At 46.9% G+C, this 23,203-nt stretch overlaps 1 protein-coding gene across 1 annotated transcript; it reads left to right on the forward strand.

The window, feature by feature from the left end:
* Nucleotides 1-3,208: 3,208 nt before the first annotated feature.
* On the forward strand, nt 3,209-20,799 carry FCER1G (Fc epsilon receptor Ig). The gene is made up of 5 exons (XM_084824407.1): nt 3,209-3,398; nt 14,851-14,942; nt 16,372-16,419; nt 19,032-19,052; nt 19,604-20,799. The coding sequence occupies exons 1-5, from the start codon at nt 3,344-3,346 to the stop codon at nt 19,700-19,702; spliced, it is 315 nt and encodes a 104-aa protein (XP_084680533.1). The 5' UTR covers nt 3,209-3,343; the 3' UTR covers nt 19,703-20,799.
* The last annotated feature ends 2,404 nt before the right edge of the window (nt 20,800-23,203 follow it).

The following is a 23,203-nucleotide window of genomic DNA, read 5'->3' on the forward strand; positions in this document are numbered from 1 at the left end:
TAATTCCCCTTGCAATCCAAACTGGGGTGGGGGTTATATGTCAAATTGTTTTAGCATGACCCTATATTGTACATGAAAAAGAGCATTTAGTGGTTTTGTTTTTAATGCCTCGTTCTGGCTGGCTGCAACTTGCTGAAGCGCATACTTCTAATGGAAGATTTGTGGCTTCTGTGGGTATGATTGTGCAATCTCACATTCGGTCTTACTTGAAGGCAGGCAGAGATACAAGTCAAAGAAACGATACTCAGGGTAAACATGGTGTCTCTCTTTGGGGCACCATAGCTCCTTCACTGCCTGCCATGGCTGGAAGCCCTTGGCCACTGGATAACAAGATACATGCTCCTGTTTTGCAGGGGAGAGAGGTGGGAAGGAGAAATTGGTCCCGAGAGGAAGAGGAACGCATTTTCACCATTGTTCCTCAATCAAATGTTGAGGGTTTACAGGAAGGGTGTTGAACCTCTTTCAGCCCAAGGGCCAAATTCAGTTTTGGAGAAACTCTCGGGGGCCACATTCCACTGGTGGGTGGGGCCAAAGACAAAAGGGGCAGGGCCAAAATACCAGCATCTTTTAGCTTAAAGCCCTTCCTGCCAGTCGCTAAGCCTTAGGAGAGGCATTTCAAGCTTTTGGATGGGGGGGGGGGCAGTAGAAAAGCCAGGAAGCCACCAAACAATTTGGGATTGGAGGAAAACAGGCGGGGCCATCTGGGGAATCTTGGGAGGCCAGATTTGGACCCCTGGTTTAAAGCCAGTGAAGGCTGGTGGCTCCGATGTCAATGGGGCAGTGAATCTGCTCCGGGTTTCAGTCCGAACCAGTCGGACCTCTAAAGGAGCTGTCCAAGGTGCTTTACAACTTGGAGAGCTCCTTTAGAGTTCTGACTGAAACCTGGAACGGACGTACTGCCCCACTGGCATCGCAGCCACCAGCCTCCGCTGTTTAAAGCATACCTTTACTGGTGCTGTCTGTTGTATTAACTGTGGGTTTAAAATGTAGGGGACTTTCCAGTAAATTAATTGCGTGGTTGGAATGTGAGTCTTCTCATCTTTGAAGAGTCTCCAAATTGCATTACGTGGTTAAGACGCTGAACTGCAGACTGGAAGGTCGGCAGGTCAGCAGTTCGAGACCCGAGTGCTGCGTGACGGAGTGAGCTCCCGTCTTCAGTCCCAGCTCCTGCCAACCTAACAGTTCGAAAGCAAGAAATTGCAAGTAGATAAATAGGTACCGCTTTGGCGGGAAAGGTAACAGCGTTCCGTGCACCTCGGTGTTCAGTCATGCCGGCCACATGACCACGGAAGCGTCTTCGGACAGCGCTGGCTCTTCGGCTTAGAAATGGAGATGAACACCACATCCTAGAGTCGGACACGACTAGTTGGGGACACTGTTACCTTTTTATTGTATTGGTGGGTTAAATTTTAAACATAAGACAAGTTAATAGACACAACTGAGTCCATTCTCAAGAATATTTTTCATGTCTTTATTGTACAACACTATCGGAACAATGTGTCTTTTATTTGCAAACTCCTCCAGGCAATCTAAACATTGTTTGGAGTCAAACTAAAGCCTTAACAGCACTCAGGATACAGAGATTTGTGGTGCTCAGCTATGAAAGAGTTCGTTCCAAGCCTTGGTTGGTGGGGAAAATTACTAGCCATGATGTCAGGACTTTTTAAAATCTCACAGTCCTAACACTACAATGGGATACTCACCCTCTTGATATAGGATGTTTCATTTCCCTGTAAAACTTGACTTTGACCTCCCAAAATTGATCCAAAACTTCAGCTGACTAACAAGTTAATCATTTTCCCGCTGACTCATTAGTTCCTTCCTCCCAACCAACTCTCGCCAATTTCCCAGTGTTTCTTCAGCCTTCTCATCGGGTGCTGCCTGCATGTCTTTCAACAGCCATGTGGACTAGAAACGTATCCCTTTTAAATTAAAAGCTGTGATCTTCAGCAATCTTCACAGGTGGTGTTCTGAACAACAAACTATCTCTGGTAGTTTTGTTGCATGTACTAAACTCTTCTTGAAAGAGAGGCCGAGGTTTTGTTGCATGTACTAAACTCTTCTTGAAAGAGAGGCCGAGGTTTTGTTGCATGTACTAAACTCTTCTTGAAAGAGAGGCCGAGGTTTTGTTGCATGTACTAAACTCTTCTTGAAAGAGAGGCCGAGGTTTTGTTGCATGTACTAAACTCTTCTTGAAAGACAGGCTGAGGTTTTGTTGCATGTACTAAACTCTTCTTGAAAGACAGGCCGAGGTTTTGTTGCATGTACTAAACTCTTCTTGAAAGAGAGGCCGAGGTTTTGTTGCATGTACTAAACTCTTCTTGAAAGAGAGGCCGAGGTTTTGTTGCATGTACTAAACTCTTCTTGAAAGAGAGGCCGAGGTTTTGTTGCATGTACTAAACTCTTCTTGAAAGACAGGCCGAGGTTTTGTTGCATGTACTAAACTCTTCTTGAAAGACAGGCCGAGGTTTTGTTGCATGTACTAAACTCTTCTTGAAAGAGAGGCCGAGGTTTTGTTGCATGTACTAAACTCTTCTTGAAAGAGAGGCCGAGGTTTTGTTGCATGTACTAAACTCTTCTTGAAAGACAGGCCGAGGTTTTGTTGCATGTACTAAACTCTTCTTGAAAGAGAGGCCGAGGTTTTGTTGCATGTACTAAACTCTTCTTGAAAGAGAGGCCGAGGTTTTGTTGCATGTACTAAACTCTTCTTGAAAGAGAGGCCGAGGTTTCCGCTCGAGGCCTCTTGCTGGTGTTGACTGGAGCGCATTCACATGACCATTTTGACCTGTGGTAAACCCTTGCACAGGCAGGCTCCCAGACTATTGTGTGCATCCACTGGTGCATACTGTGTGCATTTGGGGTGCGCTGCCCCAAATGTGACACTTGCTGCGGCGTGTCAAAAGCAGAATCTTTGCTACTTTGGTGGATGTGCACGAGAGACGCTGGCGGGGGGGGCGGGGGGGGAGGCTTCACTGATGCTTTTCCTGGGCACCCCAAAATTTGTGGCAATCCTCTCCTAGCCCTCCCTGGTCTCTGCACTACCCAGTTCCTTGAAGCAGGCTGGAGAAAGGGGAACTTGACGCCGAGCCAGCGGGCCATCTTTAAGCGAGGAGTTTTTAAGCAGCCAGCACAGGAAAACATGTGTTCTGTGGGTTGTGGGCAGTCCTGCTGAACCGACTCTGGTTCTTAACTCTTAGAAGTTAAGCTCAGATGCTGGACATTGCCTTGGGCGGACGGCGTGGGCAGGGCCGACTTCCCTTGCTGTAGCCTGTCTTCGTGTCCTCTCGGCCTTGTCCTTTGGAGGGACATCCGCCACCCAGGCAACTCCACCCAAGCCTCCAGGATGAAGTGGTGCCTTTGGACAGCCTTCTTGGTTCTCCTAACAGCTGAGGAAGCAGGTAAAAGCATGGGGTGGGCTGGAAGAAATGCCGTGTTGCGCGTCTGCAGGTTTTCAGTGCTTATCCACAGATACGCATCTGTCAGCAGGGTTGCAAAAGGAGTGTAACAGATACCTTTGACTTCCTAGACCCCTTTAAAACAGGCCATAACTTATTCCCATCAGGAGTCCGTTATCTGTTCAAAATAACGTTATCATTTTTATGTTTATGATGATGATGAATTATTATTTTCATCCCTCCTGTCCTCAAAGGAGTTCAGGGTGGTGTTCATGGCCCACCTCCATTTTATCCTCTCAACAGCCCTGTGAGGTAGGTTAGATTGAGTGTGTGTGTGTGTGTGAGAGACAGACAGACAGACAGACAGGCCCAAGGTCACTCAGTCAGTTTTGTGGCTGAGGGTGGGGACATTTGAACCTGGGTCTCCCCAGATCTCATGCAGCACTTAACTACTACGCCTCCCTGGCTCTGCAAACTTTAATGGGTGATCCACGAAAGCTTCAGTGGATTGACTGGCGGGTCTGCCGTTTTAAAACTGGACTTCTTCGTTGGCTATTTTGGAAGTTGCCTTGGTTCTGGGGTGTCCCTAGGAAAAGAAAATAAGAAATTAAAGGAAAAATCTTGAAGACTGCCTCGTCTACTCAGAAGTATTAGGTTTTGTCGGTGTCACTTTTTTTTTTTTAACGTTAAAGCATTTCAGATTCTCAAAAAGGTGCCTGTGTTTTAAGTTGTAGTAATAGGCAAACTTATTTGAATTCGGTCAATTAAAATGGAGATATGGATCCACTTCAGAATTCTGTAACCATAGGCTGCAGTTCTATGCCCGCTTACTCCCACGTAAGCCCCATTGAACTTGACCGGACTTGCTTCTGAGGAGACAGGTCTGGAATTGCACTGACAATCGCTCAGGTTTGCCAGCACTCCTACTTTTAAAATTAAGAATTAGGCCTTTTTTTTTAAACTATACAGCCCCAGCTAGTTTAATTCTGTGAGGTAAAACTGGCCAATAATGTACCTGTCTAGCATTTTTCGGTATTTATTTATAACAAATGCCAACCAAAAGACTGTCAGCGTGCCCTGAAGACTAACAGATTTGTTGTGGGATAAGCTTTGGTGGACTAGAGTCCACTGTTGTCTGCAAATTACTTTCACAATCACTCTGTTAGCCTGTGAGAGGCCATAAGACTCCATTTTGTGTTTGCTGTGCCAGACGAACACAACTACTGTTCTGAGCTCTGTTGGTTTTTATTTCTAACACTTGCATCCCACGTTACTAGCCCATAGGACTTTCCCAAATGGCTTATTGGGGCTCGAGGGGGAAATCATGTAATACATTTCTTTAAAATTAAAACTCATTAGCCAAACAAGGACTTGGCCAAGCCCTTTTGGTGGGCCACCATATGCAAGACCAGAGTCTGCCGCCACCATCTTGAGAGACGTCAACTCCAGTTAGGAGGCACTGAGATCTTTTTGTAATCAACGGTGACAAATGGGATCTCTTGGTATCGGGGCGGTGGGGTGTGGGGGAGAGAGACTGTGGCCCTTCCAGATGTTGGATTCCAGACCCCATCAGCCCCAGCCAGCATGGCCAATGGTCAGGAAAGATGGGAATTAGGAGTCCAGCAACCATTGGATCGCCACAAATTCCCCCCACCCCTGTTTAATAGAAAGGAAAACTTGGATCTCTTAGGCAAAAGTAAAACCAACTCCGTTAGCAAGAGATTTGGCGTCACCATACCAACCGCAACTTCATCCTTCTTTCTGGTTGTTGGAGCAGAAGGGTGTGGAACCAGTTGTGTGCTGGTCCCACATCGTCACACGCACACACTACAAACATAAGAATTCAAGCCAAATTTCCACATAGTCTGCCATCCTGTTTCCAACAGTGGGCAGCCGATGCCTCTGGGGAGCCCTTAAGCAGGGTGGGAAGGCAAGAATCCGCCTCTGTTGTCTGGCCCACGCATCTGGTGCGTGGAGGCATTTCCTTTTGGTAAACTGTGGCCCTACTAAGCTATCATCGCTAATAGAGACACCGTACCCAGTAGGTATTTTTAAGGGCTTGCCGTGTTTCAAGCAGCCAATGCTCATAACTCTAACCCAGTCTTTCCCGGGCTGCTGCCTTCCAGATGTTTTGAACTACAGCTCCCATCAGCCTAGGGATGTAGGGATTGTGTAAAATCCATTCCATCTGTGTTTCGTGGGTTGTCAGGCGCCTTTCATTCCGTTGTCCGCCCTTCAACGGAATTGGATTTTTCTTAGTTTCTGAATTTGCACAAATTCGCATGTGCAGAAATTTACAAATCCCGCCAATGTGCAAATTCCCCTCCCCCCAAATGCACATTTTCACACTTTAGCCTATGGGGGGAATGCACATTTTTGGCCTTTTTGATTTTTTGTATTTTTCTACAACAAAATTTGCACCAAATTCCCAAAGGTTAGAAAGCCAGTCCGCAAGTCCGCAGAATCAGCCCGACAGGGAAAACCATTTTGTTGAAGAATCAGCGGGCCGGATTCATGAACATCTGAACTCATTTGGTTCTGCTGTGGATTTCTTCGACATCCCTACATCAGCCCCCACCAGCATGGCCAATTGCTGGAGATTATGAGTGTTGGAGTCCCAAAGATCTGGAGGAGCCCAGCTTGGGAAAGGCTGCTCTAGCCTATGTCGCCATGTGGAAATCTGCCCTTGTTAGAGGAGCATGACGATGGGGTATGCGACTTCCTACGACGTAATCATCAAAACATGGGGTAAAGGCCAGTTATTGTTTCTTTACCTCCAATAGCCCTGGTGTATCCTACAATCCATTCTGTCATGCAGCCCATTGAGGCTAATCCTGTTTCATCTGCATAAACCCTTCTGTACCTCTTAAGGCTGGTATAAAGTGCAGACTTTGTAAACTCGATGAAGCTACGTTTCCAAAGTACACCAAAAACAGTGACAAGACCTGTGGCGCCTTAAATCACGTTCATTACGGCAAAAGCTTTTGTGGACTGCAGCCCTCCGTCATCAGATGCATGAAGTATTACCCTGAGTTACAAGGACGTATATGCGTGGTTGGAGAGAGGAACTGTGAGCCCAAAACAGCCAGAGGGTATCCAGCTGGGCAAGGCGGCCTTAAATCAATGAGACTTGATTTAATCATAATAAGTCCCACTGATTTTGGTGGGTCTACTCTACACTGAACTCAGTCTGAATCCAGCCCACTAACTGGATTACATTTTCCTCTGACTTTACAGTTTACAATCCCACCAACTCTCTCTCTCTGTGTATGTGTGTGTATATTATATTATATTTTATATTATATTATATTATATTATATAATGGCTTGACAAAAAGGGAACATTTCTGGATCTATAGACTCAGAATCCATAGTCCAAACAGCCTTAACCTGGAGGACAATTTGTAAGCATTACACCAATCATACCCGTTTCTCCTAAGGAGCTTTCGTCTCCAGGCATTCCTGACTGCCACTCCTGATACCCAGTTGACAGCTCCTGATGAGGGTGGAAGCCAAAAAGTTTAGCTCTAAACATATTTTGAAATTACTCTGTTAGTCTGTCTGTGTATAAACATGCTTTCCAGGGAACTTTCAAAGGGGTTAACAAGAATATCCCCATAAAAATATCACAATAAAAATTCTATAAAATAATCAGTAGTCAACAATAAAACTATACTTGCTGTGTCACACCTCAGGAAAAGCCTGCATGAAGAGGTGGGTCTTAAGCAGAGAGAGAAAACAAACAAACAAACGGCTTCATGCATTCTACTGAAGCGTACACCGTAAAAAATCTGTTAGCCTTTACGGTGCCCGAAGGAGTTTCGTTTTGAATGAAAGCTGCAAACAACATTCCCAGCGTATCCCACCACATTTTGGTTAACATCCAAGCCTGCAAGCTTGTGACCTCTTGATTGCTCCGAATAAAAGGATTTCCCGTGGTGTGGTGGGCTCAGTCCCTCGCCTGAGTTCCTAGGTTCCTTGCTGGATCAGTTTCTCGTGCTGAGCCCCAAGAGGAAGAGCTGTAGCCCAGTGGGTAGAGCACCTGTTATGCACACAGACGGCGCTGGGTTCAGTCACTGGCCTTTCCAGGAAAGACCCCTCTCTAAAAGGCTGGAGAGCCGCTACTAATCAGTGCAGGCAATCTTTATTATATTTATATACAGCTCCACATCAAAGTTTTTGAAGCGGTGAAGAACAGATAAAATAAAACACAACATTAAAACAATTAAAACATTTAAAAAGAAACAGATTCCAAATGTAATAAACAGTGGCTGGTCACTCAAGGACAGCCTCTCGAAATAGCAACGTCTTCAGGAGGTGCCGAAAGCAACACAACGTTGGCACCTGCCTGACCTCCAATGGCAGGGAGTTCCACAAGAAGGGGGCCACCATGCTGAAGGCTCTTTTCCTGGTGGACTCCAACCAGGCCACAGGTCCATATTGAGCTAGATGGACCAAAGTTCCTCATCTTGGTACCCTTCAGATGTGTTGGGCTGCAATTCCCATGATTCCCAGCCACCATGGCCATGCTGACTGGGAATTAAGGGAATTGCAGTCCAACACGTCTGGAAGGCAGCAGGATGAGGAAAGCTTAGACTGGCCACTGGCCTGGCTCTGTATCAGGCAGCTTGCCATAGACAGTACTATGCCTGAAATAGTACTCGTATTTCTTGAGGCTAATCATCAGGGTCGTTGGGAGTTGTAGTCCAGCGACATCCGGAGGGCGGCAGCTTCTCCAGCCCTGTTCTAAAGCACCATGTCGTTCTGTCCAAAGCTGCTTTTGGAAATAGAGAACAGAACTGGCTGCATCTATACAGTACAGGCACCCAGAGTAGACATTCGTCTAGCTTCTCTTCACACTTATACACACATACTCACACACATACACACACACACACCCTGTACACAGTTGGTGGGCAGATCACAGGAGCAGGGTAGTCTCTCTCTCTCCCTCTTTTTGCCTTTGCTTCAGTTTCACACTTGGGTCCTATCAACGGCATCGGAGTGGCCGGGCTGCTACCGGTGGTTTAGCTGAGTGAGCGTCTGCTAATCTGATGCTTTTGCGGCCACGGCCAAGGCGATAGGGGCTCATTCCTGTTCACAGCTCTTATCTCGTCTTTGAGCCTGGAACGAACCCTTCAAAAATAGAGTTCTGGTGCCATGATTGGGTGCCAAAACAAAACCAAAAAAAGCCTCATGTTTCAACACAAGCAAATAAATACAATAGAGAAACAGATGCCTTCTTAATATTCTTTAAAACAGGGAGTAGGCAGCATATGGCTCTCCAGATGTTTTGGCTTACAACTCCCATCAGCCCTCATTGACTATGTTGGCTAGGGCTGAATTGGGCCATAACAGCTGGAGGACCACAAGTTGCCCACCTGTGCTTTGAAAACCTGGACCTGAACATACACTAAAAAGGAAGTTGCACTAAGTGCAATAGTACCCTATGCACCAACAATTTTGTCCCTATTTTTTTGTTTTGCCTTTGAGGGATGCCTTGCTACGGTTTCGTATAGCATCCGGTTAGTCCTCCTTAGAGTAGACCCATTGAAATAAATGGGACTTCAATTAGGCATGCTAGTCCTCCTTAGAGTAGACCCACTGAAATGAACAGGACTTGAGTTAGCCCCTGATGTTAGTCCTCCTTAGAGTAGGCCCATTGAAATGAATGGCGCTTCAGTTAGTGATGCTAATCCTCCTTAGAGTAGACCCATTGAAATGAACGGGACTTGCGTTAGCCTCCAGTGTTAGTCCTACTTAGAGTAGGCCCATTGAAATGAATGGGACTTCTGTTAGTCATGACTAACTGAAGTCCCATTCATTTCAGTGGGTCTACTGTAAGTAGGACTAACACTGGATACCACCCTTCATTAGTGTGTGTTGCTACTGCGTTTCCTTCACTCAGAAGTGAGTTTTGTGTGGGTGATGGGATGCATCTTGGGTCTAGTGCACGTCCATGTAAGGAAGGTTTGGGTAGAAGTTAGATTGGGACCTACTGGTTGATCTCTGGGTAGATCAACCGAGTAGACCTGCAAGATTTTCTGACTCCCAATTATTTATTTTATTTATTTACTTATTTGATTGCATTTCTGTACCGCCCCATAGCTGAAGTTCTCTGGGCGGCTTACAGAAGTTAAAACATTAAATACAATATAAAAAGTTTAAAAGCCATTTACCTAAAAGCACACAGATAATATACTCAAGCAGTGTATCACTAAAACAACACTGAACTATCAGTCATAACTAAAGACACATCCAGGACTGATTAAAACTCATCATGTGCTGCCAAATGCCTGGGAAAAGAGATAGGTCTTAACCTGGCGCCTAAAAGATAATAGTGTTGGCACCAGGCGGACCTCATCAGGGAGCTTGTTCCACAGATGGGCCACCACTGAGAAGGCCCTCTCCCTCGTTGCAGCCTTCTGAGCTTCCCTTGGAGGAGGACCTTAGATGCTGAACATAGTGTACGGGTAGGTTCGCTTCAGGAGACGCGTGCCGTCAGGTATTGTGGTCCCAAGCTGTACAGAGCTTTAGCGATTAAAACCAGCACTCTGAATTGAGCTCAGAAACATATAGGCAGCCAGTGCAGGCAGGCCGGAGTCGGTCTTATATGTTCGGACGTTCTGGTCCCTGTTAGCAATCTGGCTGCTGCATTTTGCATGAGCTGTAGCTTCCGAACCGTCTTCAAAGGCAGCCCCATGTAGAGTGCATTGCAGTAATCTAACTTGGAGATTACCAGAGCATAGACAACTGAAGTCAGGTTATCCCTGTCCAGATAGAGCCGTAGCTGGGCCACCAAACGAAGTTGGTAGAAGGCACTCTGTGCCACTGAGGCCACCTGCGCCTCAAGTGACAAAGATGGTTCCAGGGGACCCCCAAGCTACGGACCTGCTCCTTCGGGGGGAGTGCAACCCCATCCAGAACAGGTTGAACACCCTCCATCCAGCCATCAACAGCATCTCAGTCTCATCTGGATTGAGTTTCAGTTTATGAGCCCTTGCCCAGTCCATTGTCGCAGACAGGCACTGATTCAGCAATCCACAGCCTCACCTGAAGGAGATGAAAAGGAGAAATAGAGCAGCGTGTCATCAGCATACTGATGACAACGCACTCCAAAACTCCGGATGACCCCATTCAGCGGTTTCATGTAGATGTAGAACAGCATGGGGGACAAAACTGGCCCCTGTGGAACCCCATATTGGAGAATCCAGGGGGCCGAGCAGTGTTCCCCAAGCACCACCTTCTGGAGGTGACCCTCCAGGTAGGAGCGAAGCCACTGCAACGCAGCGCCTCCCACTCCCAGCTCAGAGAGCCGTCCCAGAAGAACACCATGGTCGGTGGTATCGAAAGCCGCTGAGAGATCAAGGAGAATCAACAGGGTCATGCTCCCCCTGTCTTTCTCCTGACATAGGTCATCATACAGGGTGACCAAGGCTGTTTCTGTGCCAAACCCAGGCCTGAACCCAGACTGAAATGGGGTTTAACACTAGCGGCAACCCCAAACTTCATCCCCCCTCTAAATTAGGCTGCTGAAATGAAAATATTGGGGGGGGGGAACCAGGCGTGGATTTTTGTGCAAGGACACTTCTGAGTGATGTGCTCAGAGGCACCCTGTTCCTTAATTCTACTTGTCGTATGTCTGCCCTCCTGAGCCACTGTTTTGCACCTGACTCCACCTGGTGGACTCTGAGGTTCTGGTAAAAACGATAACAAAGTCGATCCCAGAAGCCTGAAGCCCGCCCGCCCACAAGAACCACGTTGGTTCAAAGGCCTAACTGGTCCCATATTCTGTTCCCACAGCGGCCAAGCAGATGCCTATGGGAAGCCCACAAGCAGGGAGATTTAAAACAAAAAGAAAAAAGAGCAGATGAATGGGACGGAACGGATTTAAAGATGAGCGCATGTGACAGTGGGGTGGACCAGGATTGGACACCCATCTCTAGCTCCTTTGTGTTTCATGCACACATCTTTACACCTAGGAATGCAAGTGCAGTAGCACTCTCCTGCTTGTGATCCCAGGTGCATGAAACGGGAAGGCATTGCAACTAAGACCCTAAGAAGAGCCCTCCTGGATCAGACCAAGGGTCCATCTAGTCCAGCATTCTGTTCACATGGTGGCTGACCAGCTGCCCCCAGGAAACCCACAAGCAGGACAGGAGTGCAACAGCACCCTCCTGCCCATGTTCCCCAGCAACTGGTGTACCTAGGCAGACTGCCTCTGATACTCGGGAGAGACACAGACAAACCAGTCTATTCCCAGCCTGTGTCACCTTTGCACGCGTTCATCTATAAATGTCTTCCATCCTGTTTCGGCATTCCTTTGTGATATTGGTTTTTTTAAATTTGCAAACGTTTTCATTTAAATATGCATTTCTAAGCATAGAGGTCTCTTCCAAACGTTTTACACATTTGGAAAACAAATACACATTTGTCTGTGTCAGTTTGCATCAGTGCTTGCAAAGATCAAATTCTTCAAGCGTCCGTGTGCACTGCGTGGCATTTGGTACCCCGCAGCTGCTGAAACCTGGTTTGGAACTGTTGGTAGTAGGCTATAGGACAATTCTGTGTTTCTCTAGCATTATCGATACCATAAATACGACACACACACACGCACACCCCTCCTTGGCTTTTTAAAAAATGGAGCATGAGAGATAATTGCAGCAAAATCAACAAACATCACCCCAAACATGGGTGGATGATAAAAATGTAAGAGATGTGCTGGATCAGGCCGAAAGCCCATCTAGTCCAGCATTCTATCCTTACAGTGGCCAACTACACGCTCCAGTGGGAGGCCTACAAGCAGGACATGAGTTCAAGAGCACGCTCCTGTTTCTGTTCCCCAGGAACCCCTATACAGAGGCATACTGCTGCCTCTGGTAGTACTGGAGGTAATCTGTAGCCATCATTACTAGGAGCCATGGATTGAAACAACAACAGGAAACGTAATCCCACAAGTAAAAAGGACAAAAAGCAGACAGAGCGGGAGATATCATCTAATAAAAACAGACAAAATAAAGGTACATGCACCAAACGCATATGCCACCCTTATGACTTTGAACATCACAAAAAACAAACTTGTTACGTCACTGAAATACGCAACAGGGAAATCATAGGTTCTAAAACGCACCAGACGGATTTCGACGGTAACTTCTTATTCCATGGTCAAAGATTACAAAATGGTTGTTTCTCATATGAGCCTGTTACCAAACATATATACAGCCAAGCCTGTCAGACGATTCAGCCAAAGAATGAGTCAAGAATAACAGTGTCGCCACCAGTTTAGGCCCATTCTCATACCCAGAAGCAAAACACAGAGGTGCATGGCTGTATATCGATCTTCCCCAACATGGTGCCCTCCAGCTGTATTGGACTACATGATGGGAGTTGTAGTCCACACAGCTGGTGGGCACCAGGTTGGGGAAGGCTGACATTCTAGCCTTGTTCAAAGTGTTCAAACTGCAGGCATTGTCTCTTTTGTTCTATTTACAATGACCCTAAAAGGTAGGCTGAAAATGGGGAGGGGGTGAGGCTGAGAGAATATTGGCTGGCTTAAGGCCACCGAAAGAGTTAACGGCAGTTTTTAAGTTCAGCATTGTAACTTAATCTCTACAGCCACAACTGCACTAGGTTAATAAGTATTGTTATTAAGAAGTGAACTTTCATCAAGCTGTAAGATATGAAAGCATATAGTTAGTTATTCCTTTTTTCCTCAACTGCCCACACACAAGAGGGAGGGAGCTGCAAATTTAGAGGAACCTCACACTTTGCAGAAGTATAAAAAAATCTGTTTAGAAAAAAGCTCCGTAAAGGTGGGGAAAAGTAGGTACAGCAGGGATGGTCAACTGTGGCCTTCTAGATATTATTGGACTACAACTCCCATCAGTCCCAACCAGCATAGCCAATGGTGTGGGATGGTGAGAGTTGCAGTCCAACTATGTTTGGATGGCCATGCATTGCTACACCCCTGCAATAGAGGAAGAGACACACTTAAGGCTGCGATCCTGTGCACACTTGCTGGGGAGTAGGCCCTATTGAATACAATGGGACTTACTTCTGAGTAAACATGCTTAGGATTTGGTCTGGTGAAACAAAATCCCAAAGCCACTGTAGGGCAGATACCTTTTAAAGGACCAATTGGAATGTCACAATCTGGTGAGCAAACTTTCAAGTTTCCCAGAGCTCTTCTTCAAACTGGATGTTAAGCAAAACAGGAAGGGGAGGGGGAGAGAGAAAAAGTTGCTACGGTGTTGAAAAAGCCTCAGAGTCTGCAGTTTGTGGCCGTAAAACTGCAAAGCCAAACTACATGCAACAGTTTCCAGCAACTCTAGCGCCAGCTGCAGGTCCAGCTTGGAACCATCACATGACCTGCAGAGCCTAATTTGAATATCTGCAGAGCCCTGCTCCCCCACTGTTCCTCTTGACGCTCTGAACATTCAGACAGTGACCTGTTTCACATGTAACGAGGGGTTGAGTATGGGCTGTTGAATCATGGGTTGTCAGTAGGTGCAAACCCTGCACTATAGTTTAACCATGGTTTGTTCGCCACAAACAACCTAGGAAGAGAACCTATGGTTTGTTGTTGGGTTGTGAACTCTGGGTTGTTCGTGGTGAACAACCCATAGTTAACCTGTAGTGCAGGGTTCACATGTAATGACAACCCACAATTCAACAACAACCCATGCTCAGCCCACACTCAACCTGTACTCTGGGTTGTTGTTATGTGCGAACCAGGTCAGAGTGACCAGTGCCGGCTCCAGGTTTTTTGAGAGCCCTTAGACGATAGCCTCCATGGGCCCCCTCCCTCAGTGAACCTACCCTCTCACTGCCATCCTCACCAGCTGCTCCTTCTCTGCCTCCTCTTCTCATCATTGCTACCACTTGCTTGCTTGACAGGCAAAGAGCCATTGAGCAAATAGGCCGCTACATCTCCTGCTCCTCCCTCTTGCCACCTCTGTCGTCTGGGCCAGAGCGAGAGGCAGGTGAACAAGCAGGTTGCAATGGTGAAGAGGAGGAGCAACTCCAGCGGACTCTTGTCAGTGGGCCCCTGCTGGGGTGTGGGCCCTTGGCAGGTGCCCAACCATGCCTACCCTTGATGCTGGCCCCCGAATGCACCTTCTCCATCACCAGAATTTTTCCCCTCCGCTATTCCTCCTTGCCCCCAACACACCTGCTTTTTATAACATCTTGCCTGATGAAGAGATCTTGAAAGCTTGCATGTTTTTTGTGATCTTTTGGTTGGCCTAATAAAGGTATTACCCTAACACGGCTACTCTTGTTTTTGGTGTTCAAACAAGCATGCGTAAGCTGCTTGCTTTTATTTTGGATCTAGATATGCAACCCCTGCTGCTGAAAATTGCTTCAGCTCCCCTGGCTGGTCTTTATCCCTAAAACTGCTGTTTTACTGCTAACCCCTTCCCAAAGAAGTCACTGAATGTTCTTTGTTTCCCTTGTAGAGGCCCTGAGAGAACCTCAGCTGTGCTATGTCTTGGACGGAATTCTGTTCGTCTACGGTATTATCCTCACATTCCTCTACTGCCGGCTTAAGGTGAGGGGTCTTCATGGATCTCCAGTGGCTTAGTCTTAATGCAAGGCTTAAATAAATAATAATTTAAAAAGTTCTGACCACGGGATGTGGGGGAGGGGAGCAGATTTTTTTTTAATTAATATTTTCTTTATATTTGCAAAGAACTATATACAACACATTTTAAAAGTCCAAGTGGATAATAGAGAAAATTCATTTCTGTTGGGATGATTCAGAAATACAGTTCGCTAAATCATTATAAATCAGTACACTGATGGAATAATTTATAGCGTCTGACTTCTGCATGTATCTTTCCATATCTTTCCATGTGAGGCGGGTGATTGTCTAAAAAAGCAGAATTCTTTAACTTGCTTAAATCAGGGCTGGGTGGATAGTAGATCTGGCTGGATCTTGTGGCGATTCATTGTAGTTTGGCAATGATTTTTGACCAACTCCAATTCCAAGTATTTAACGACAAAATGATTCCCTCCTCCAAAGTATACTGCTGAAATTAAAAGATCTTGGTAGGGCAGAGGGTGATCGGGAGTGAGCTCAGTTCAGTCTTAGTACTCAAAACAAATTCCTGGGCTCAGAATTCTTTCATTCTACGTCCCTATTCAGGTGTGTCTCGCCCCAAGTGGCAAGTGGGTCTGGATACAAAAGGACTGGTGCTTTCCAGATGTTTTGGACTACAACTGTCCTGCTTGTGGGTTCCTGGTTGACAGCCAGTTGGCCACTGTGTGAACTCAATGCTGGACTAGATGGACCCTTATTCTGATCCAGCAGGGCTCTTCTTATGTTCTTAACTCCCACCATCCCCAGCTAGTATGGCCAGTGGTCAGGGTTCATGGGAGTTGTAGTCCAAAACATCTGGAGGGCACCGGCCCGCCTACTCCTGCTCTATCTGATCGGATATCTGGTTCAAAGCTGGTTTAAAGATGAAGAAACTGAAGAAGGGAGAGCAACAGGGGTCTTGATATTGCCCACCCACGGTTATCAGCACCTGGTTACACTTACACTGAGCAGGCGCACAGGTCACGTGGTTACAGTGTTCTCCACTAGAGTGAGACTTAGGTACCACTACCCAGCCAATGTACCTTTCTGTTATCCTTAGAGGAGGTGAAAAGGAGAGAGTGATTGATAGATGGTGTGTCCAGAAAGAGGGCTGCTAGTGCTACCAATCAGAAGATGCTGTGCAAGTCTTCTGGCTCCCTCCTTAATGGATTTTTGGGGGGTCAGGAAAACGATAGAAGAAGTGGTGGGAAAACACAGGAGGTTTACAAATGGAAGACGTCGTCTGGATTGCTCGTAATATTCTGCGTCTGAGGCGGGGCGATTGCACAGTAAAAGTCTCGTCTGGAAGCACAGCGAGAGATCTAACAGTGTGGAGATACTGCCTGTCGTTACCCCACCTTTATAAATGGTTTGTCCGGGTGGTTTTTTCCTCCCTCAGATGCAATATCGAAAGAAATCAAAACCTGTCCCTGCCGCCATTTATGAGGTACGTCCTTAGTTCACTTTATTATTGTAACATTTAGTGTTTATATGGCGGTTGTAGAAAGGGTTCAAAACAGCATGTTTTAAGTGTGTCGGGTTAGGTGCCCTGGCCAAGGGTGGTCAGGGGACATTGAGGGCAGATGGGCAAAAACCCTGGAAATAATCCAGAATTGGACGATGTCAGGGTGGAAACTGAGCCCATAGAGCCCCAGAGCAGTTCTGATTCTGAGGAGGAACAGCAATCTGAGGGAGAAGAGCTCGCTCATCTCTCACAGGCACAGCAGCTGGCAGAGATTCCTCCTGCCAGCATTCCTGGGATAGAGAGTGACCCTGGCAGTGAGAGAGCGCTGGAGGGGGGCTTGCTGGACGCTCAGCGCAGACGCAGGGAACGACGACAGGTGGAGGGCACAGAAAGGAGGCGCTCCGCTTGTTTGGCACGCAAACAACGGTCATGTCCTGAGGACCCAAGGGAAAGAGGGAGGATCTCTCCCTAGCCCATAAGCTCAGGGTCTTCCCGTGGTTCTCCTTCAAAGAAGGACCAACTGCCTTACCTGGAGCTTAGGCTACTCTGCTATCTATCCCCAGTGCAGTTCCTTACTTAGACGCTGGTGATTAGCATCTGAAAGAGTCATAAAGTAATAAAGCCTTGGAAAGAATCCTCATCGTCTGTGTCCTGAGTTGGCTATTGGAGGGGACTGCAAGAGGCAGCTAGAGTGCTCCTGACAGCCAATCCCTGGCATGCTCAAGTAAAGACTCTCGGGTTGCAACAGCCTTGGAACACAGGCAGGACTGGCCCTCCCATTAGGCAGAGTGAGGCAACTGCCTCAGGCGGCAGATATTGAGGGCAGCAGTGGTAGCCCCCTAGCCGTTCCTCCTCAGCCCCCCCACCATTCCTCTGTCTTGGAGGACAGAGCTGTGCTTGCCACACAGCCTGCCCTTCACCCCCTATACTAGCCTGCTGCCCTCAGGATTGTTTAGCTTGGAAAAAAGGAGGGTAGGGGGAGACATGATAGAGGTGTACAAAATTATGCCTGGTGTGGAGAAAGTGGAGAAGGAGACATTTTTCTCCCTCTCTCATCATACTATAACTCAAAGGGGTCATCCCATGAAGCTGATTGGGGGGAGATTCAGGACGGATCAAAGGAAAGCCTTCTTCACATAGCACAGAGTTAAACTATGGGATTAACTGCCACAGGATGGAGTGATGGCTACCAATTGGGATGGCTTTAAAAGGGAGTTAGACACATTCCTGGAGGAGAAGGCTCTAAATGGCTACTAGTCCTGATGGCTCTATGCTGCCTCCAGTATCACAGGCAGTGTGCCTCTATACACCAGTCACTGGGGATCATGGGCGGGAGGGTGCTGCTGCACTCCTGTCCTGCTTGTGGGTTTCCCGTGGGCACCTGGTCAGCCACCGTGTGAACAGAATGCTGGACTGGATGGACCCTTGGTCTGATCCAGTAAGGCTCATCTTATGCCCCTATGTTCTTAGGATACTGTCTTGTCACCAGTATTGAAGTACATTTCGACTGCCAGTACAATTTGCTTCTCTTTGTGGAATGTGGAGGGATGCAGGGCTTGGGCGGGCCCTGAGGCCATGAAGTAACAGAAGAGTGTACCTGAGCTTGTACAGCAGGGGTGGTGAAACTTTTTTGGTCTGGAGGGTCAAACTCTAATTTGGGAAGGGTCTGGGTCGGTGTCGGGGGGATGCATTCCAGCAGTGTATGGGGCAAGGAAAGCAAAGTGGGCCTGGCCAAGTGTAATTCTTACCGATTTTGGACATTTTCCCACCAAGCATGCAAAACGCAGCTCAATTCTAAGCAAGTCTGCTCAGGAATAAGCCCTGGTGCAACGGCTCTTAGGGCTGCAAAGCACAGCTCAAAGTTTTGCAGGGTAGATCTTCCACCACCGATAAACAATAACAGCAAAAGAAGCTTTTGGGTCAGATGTGCCCCGTTCCTGAAGTAGAATGTGCCTCTCTTTCATCCCTGAGTGGCTGAAACAAAACCCTATATATATAAGAGTTGGGAGGAATTATTTCAGGTGTGGCTGAATGCTACAACGCTGGAAATTTAAGGCTGGAATCCTAAACATACTTCCCAGGTATTACGTCCCATTACACTCAGCGGGGCTTACTTCTAAGCAGACAAACACAGGACTGTGCTGTAAACAAACCAAAGCATTCTCTGCCTGTTATACTCTTTGGCACCTCCTGAAATTTTGTAGAAATCCCCCCACCCCCTCCAGTGCCTTTTCGGGATGTCAGTTTTTAAAATAAGTACATGTGGAGCACTTCTCTTACGTCTCCAACAGGCAGAAACTTAACACATGTTCCTGTTGCCCCATTTCTATGCCAAGGAAGAAAAACCTTCCTGTTGAATTTCTGCCTGACAGGGGTGGCGGTGGGGAAGGTGTTCCTGTTTGGACTACGTGCTTAGCAAAAGGGTGTATTGTTTCTTGCAATTTTTTGTGTGTGTCTCCTGAGTTTATTTCATACCTTCTGATAGAACAGGGCTGAACAGGCAGATGTGGGAAATATGGGAACAAATGCCTTTTGCTATTTTGCTTTCTGTTCCTCTGAGATTTCATCTCTTTCTCTGTCTTCCTCTTTTCCAGAAAGTGGACGGAATCTATACCGTAAGTGTCTGTCTATGCTCCTCTTGGTGTGTGAGCAGAGCAAAGCATCTGCCACTTTCAAAAATACATTTGTTTGTTAAAAAAAAAAAAATGCTCAAAGCATTGAACAAGAGATACAACTGGGGCGGGGAGGGGGACCCAGTAAACCACAGCTAGCAGTAAAATATAGCCAGGTCAGGGGTGCAGAACCTCTTTAAGCCTGAGGGCCAAAAATCCATTTTGGAGAAGCTGTTGGGGGCCACGTTCCAGAGGTGGGTGGGACTGAAGGCAAAGGGGGTGTGGCTAAAGATACAAAAAATACCAGAATATTTTAGCTTAAAGCTCTTACTGCCCGTCACTGTGCCTTAGGAGAAGCATTTTAACCTTTTAGAATGGGGGGAAATGCACAAATTAGGATTGAATTAACACCCTGCCCACGCAGGCCACATTTGGCCCCTGGTCCTGAGGTCCCCCACCCCTGACTTACGTTTTTACTACAGTCAGTAGGCCTTTGAAAGCCTTCCCTCTATCGCCCCGGAGGTGACTTCCTTCCCTGTCTTTGTTCCCTACAGGACCTCAGCATTCGCGATCCTGAAACGTACAAGACCCTCAGTCTCCCCAAACGGAGCCTGCCAGAGCAGCCCCCTGAGGTAGGGCCCTTGGTGGGATAGGCAGGTTCTCCCATGTTAAGACCCCCTGCCACTGCAGCATCCAAAATTGCACAACTGTATTTTGATGCCAGAAGACAGAGCATCTTTGCACCCTTTGCTGGCCCTGCGAGGAAGTTTCCATCCCAGAGGAAGTTTCCATCCCATCTGGACATCACTGACTTGGTTTTTATGGCACAGACCAGCCTTCCTTGACCTTTCGCCCACCAGACGTGTCGGACTACCACCCCCATAATCTCCCAGCTGCCATGGCCATGCTGGTGGGAGATGATGGATCTAGTAGTCTAATGCCTCTGAAGGCTGCCAGGCTGCCAAAGCCTGGCATGGACTTTCCCTGTTGCATTACCTGCCCTTGCTTGCTCACTTCAGCTGATGCCTTCCAGGGTGGGATTGCTGGGGTGAGAGTGAAAGAAGGTGATGGCTTTTCTTTCTCTGCCTTTTAATATTGTTGCTATCGGTCTGTTTCATCGATCGTTTCTTGTTTATAAATCAGCTTTTGCCAACCTGGCGCCCTCCTGATGTGTTGGACTACAACTCCCATCTGCTTAGGGATTATGGGAAGCTATAGTCCAAAATATTGGGAAGCCACCAGGTTGCTTACACTTTCCCTCAGTTCCTTGGAGAAACATCCCTGAGAGTTGTAATGTGTGCTTGTGCTTTTTTACACATTTATTCCCCATTACATATTTTTCTCCTTCAACTCTACCACCCTCCGTTACCCCCACCTCTTCCTTCTTGGGCAGCAGTGCCTTTCTCTTGTCCTCTGTCCTCCTCCCCTGTCCCAAAAAATTCTCCAGAAACGTTTTGGATTAACATCTTATTCCTTGGCCCCTCCCTGCAATAACTGAAACTGTAAGAAGTGCATGTAAATTGCATGAGCTCATATGTATCCCTTTGCCTCTCCTATCCTCCCTCGCTTTTATTTGTTATCTCCCCCCTCCCACGTTGAAATATAGATTTTAACCTCCCTGGCATAAAGTCCTATTTTTTTAAAAGTGCCTATGTACATTGATGCTATAATAAATAATAATTTGCTTGTAGCTGTGCCTAAAGGCCTCAACTAAAAATAAATACTGTCACCCAAAGTGTGGTTAATTGTGTGTCGTGTGTGGGTTGAATTTATGCTGTTGAGAAGATTCCAACGAAAGGAACTGGGAATTTGGAGGTGGTGTTTAGCATTCAGTGCACAAGGAAGGTAAAGCTTGTTTTTTTACTAGAATCCTGAGGCCCAGCCAGGTGCAAAATAGTGGCTCAGGTAGGCGGATAAACACTACGAATTAAGGAACGCGTGCTCAGCCTAGGAATTTGTGTTCAGGACCAGAACCGAGCTCACACATCCTTTCATCCAAAAATCCGCTCCTGATTTCCCCTCCAAGCGTTCTTTACTTTGCAGCCAAAGATGGAGAAGCTCCATACAGTCAGTAAAAACAAGACCTGGAGCTGACTGTGGTTCAGATCATGAGCTTCTTGTTGCAAAATTTCGGCTTAAATTGAAGAACGTAGGGAAAACCACTAAACCATTCAGGTATGACCTCAATCATATCCCTTATGAATATACAGTGGAGGTGAGGAATAGATTTCAGGGATTAGACCTGATAGACAGAGTGCCTGAGGAACAATGGACGGAGGTCCGTAACATTGTTCAGGAGGCAGCAACTCAATCCATCCCAAAGAAAAAGAAATGCAAGAAAGCAAAGTGGCTGTCTGAGGAGGCTTTACAAGTAGCTGAGGAAAGAAGGGAAGCGAAAAGCAAGGGAGGAAGGGCAAGATATACCCAACTGAATGCAGAGTTCCAGAGAATAGCAAGGAGAGACAAGAAGGCCTTCTTAAATGAACAATGCAAAGAAATCAAGGAAAACAACAGAATGGGAAAGACTAGAGATCTTTTCAAGAAAATCAGAGATATCAAGGGAACATTTTGTGCAAAGACGGGCATGATAAAGGACAAAGAAGGCAGGGACCTAACAGAAGCAGATGAGATTAAGAAGAGGTGGCAAGAATACACGGAAGAACTATACAGGAAAGATCTGAATGTCCCTGATAGCCATGATAGTGTGGTCACAGAACTTGAGCCGGACATCCTAGAGAGTGAAGTCAAGTGGGCCTTAGGAAGCATTCCTAACAACAAAGCTAGCGGAGATGACAGTCTTCCAGCTGAGCTATTTAAAAGCCTAAAAGATTATGCTGTTAAAGTGCTGCACTCAATATGCCAACAAATTTGGAACACTCAACAGTGGCCACAAGACTGGAAAAGGTCAGTTTACATTCCAATTCCAAAGAAGGGCAACGCCAAAGAGTGTTCAAACTACCGCACAATTGCGCTCATTTCACATGCCAGCAAGGTGATGCTCAAAATCCTACAAGCTAGGCTTCAGCAGTATGCGAACCGAGAACTACCGGAAGTACAAGCTGGGTTCCGAAGGGGCAGAGGAACTAGAGATCAAATCGCCAACATTTGCTGCATCATGGAGAAAGCAAGAGAATTCCAGAAAAATGCATATTTTTGCTTCACTGACTACGCTAAAGCCTTTGATTGTGTGGATCACAACAAACTGTGGCAAATTCTGAAGGAGATGGGAGTACCAGACCACCTCACCTGTCTCCTGAGAAACCTGTACGAGGGACAAGAAGCAACAGTAAGAACCGGACATGGAACAACTGATTGGTTCAAAATTGGGAAAGGAGTACGACAAGGCTGCATATTGTCGCCCTGGTTATTTAACCTATATGCAGAGTACATCATGAGAAACGCCGGGTTGGATGAATCACAGGTCGGAATTAAGATTGCTGGGAGAATGATCAACAACCTCAGATACGCAGACGATACCACCCTAATGGCAGAAAGCGAAGAGGATCTAAAGAGCCTCTTGTTGAGGGTGAAAGTGGAGAGTGCAAAAGCTGGTTTGAAACTCAACATTCAAAAACTATTTTCTTGGGCTCCAAGATCACCGCAGACAGTGACTGTAGCCAGGACATTAAAAGACGCTTGCTCCTTGGGAGGAAAGCTATGGCAAACCTAGACAGCATAGTCAGAAGCAGAGACATCACTTGCCGACAAAGGTTCGTCTAATCAAAGCTATGGTTTTCCCAGTAGTAATGTATGGCTGTGAGAGCTGGACTGTAAGGAAGGCAGAGCGCCGAAGAATTGATGCTTTCGAACTGTGGTGCTGGAGAAGACTCTTACGAGTCCCCTGGACTGCAAGGAGGTCCAATCAGTCCATCCTAAAGGAAATCAACCCTGAGTGCTCATTGGAAGGACAGATCCTGAAGCTGAAGCTCAAATAGTTTGGCCACCAAATGTGAAAAGTCACTGGAAAAGACCCTGATGCTGGGAAGGACTGAAGGCAAAAGGAGAAGGGGACGGCAGAGGATGAGATGGCTAGATAGCATCCCCGATGCAATGAATATGGACTTGAGCACACTCCGGGAGAGAGCGCAGGACAGGAAGGCCTGGCGTGCGATGGTCCATGGGGTCACGAAGAGTCGGACACGACTGAATGACTG

Source organism: Heloderma suspectum, chromosome 17 (assembly GCF_057233095.1).
Source record: "Heloderma suspectum isolate Gila_16-S chromosome 17, 16-S_ref, whole genome shotgun sequence".
NCBI classification, from domain to species: Eukaryota; Metazoa; Chordata; class Lepidosauria; order Squamata; family Helodermatidae; genus Heloderma; species Heloderma suspectum.

Excerpts from the sequence above, each read along its gene's own strand:
- FCER1G (XM_084824407.1), top strand. The coding sequence starts at position 3,344 with ATGAAGTGGTGCCTTTGGACAGCCTTCTTGGTTCTCCTAACAGCTGAG. Across the intron at positions 3,399-14,850 it reads CCTAACAGCTGAGGAAGCAG|AGGCCCTGAGAGAACCTCAG; the intron begins GTAAAAGCATGG and ends TTTCCCTTGTAG. Across the intron at positions 16,420-19,031 it reads TCCCTGCCGCCATTTATGAG|AAAGTGGACGGAATCTATAC; the intron begins GTACGTCCTTAG and ends CCTCTTTTCCAG.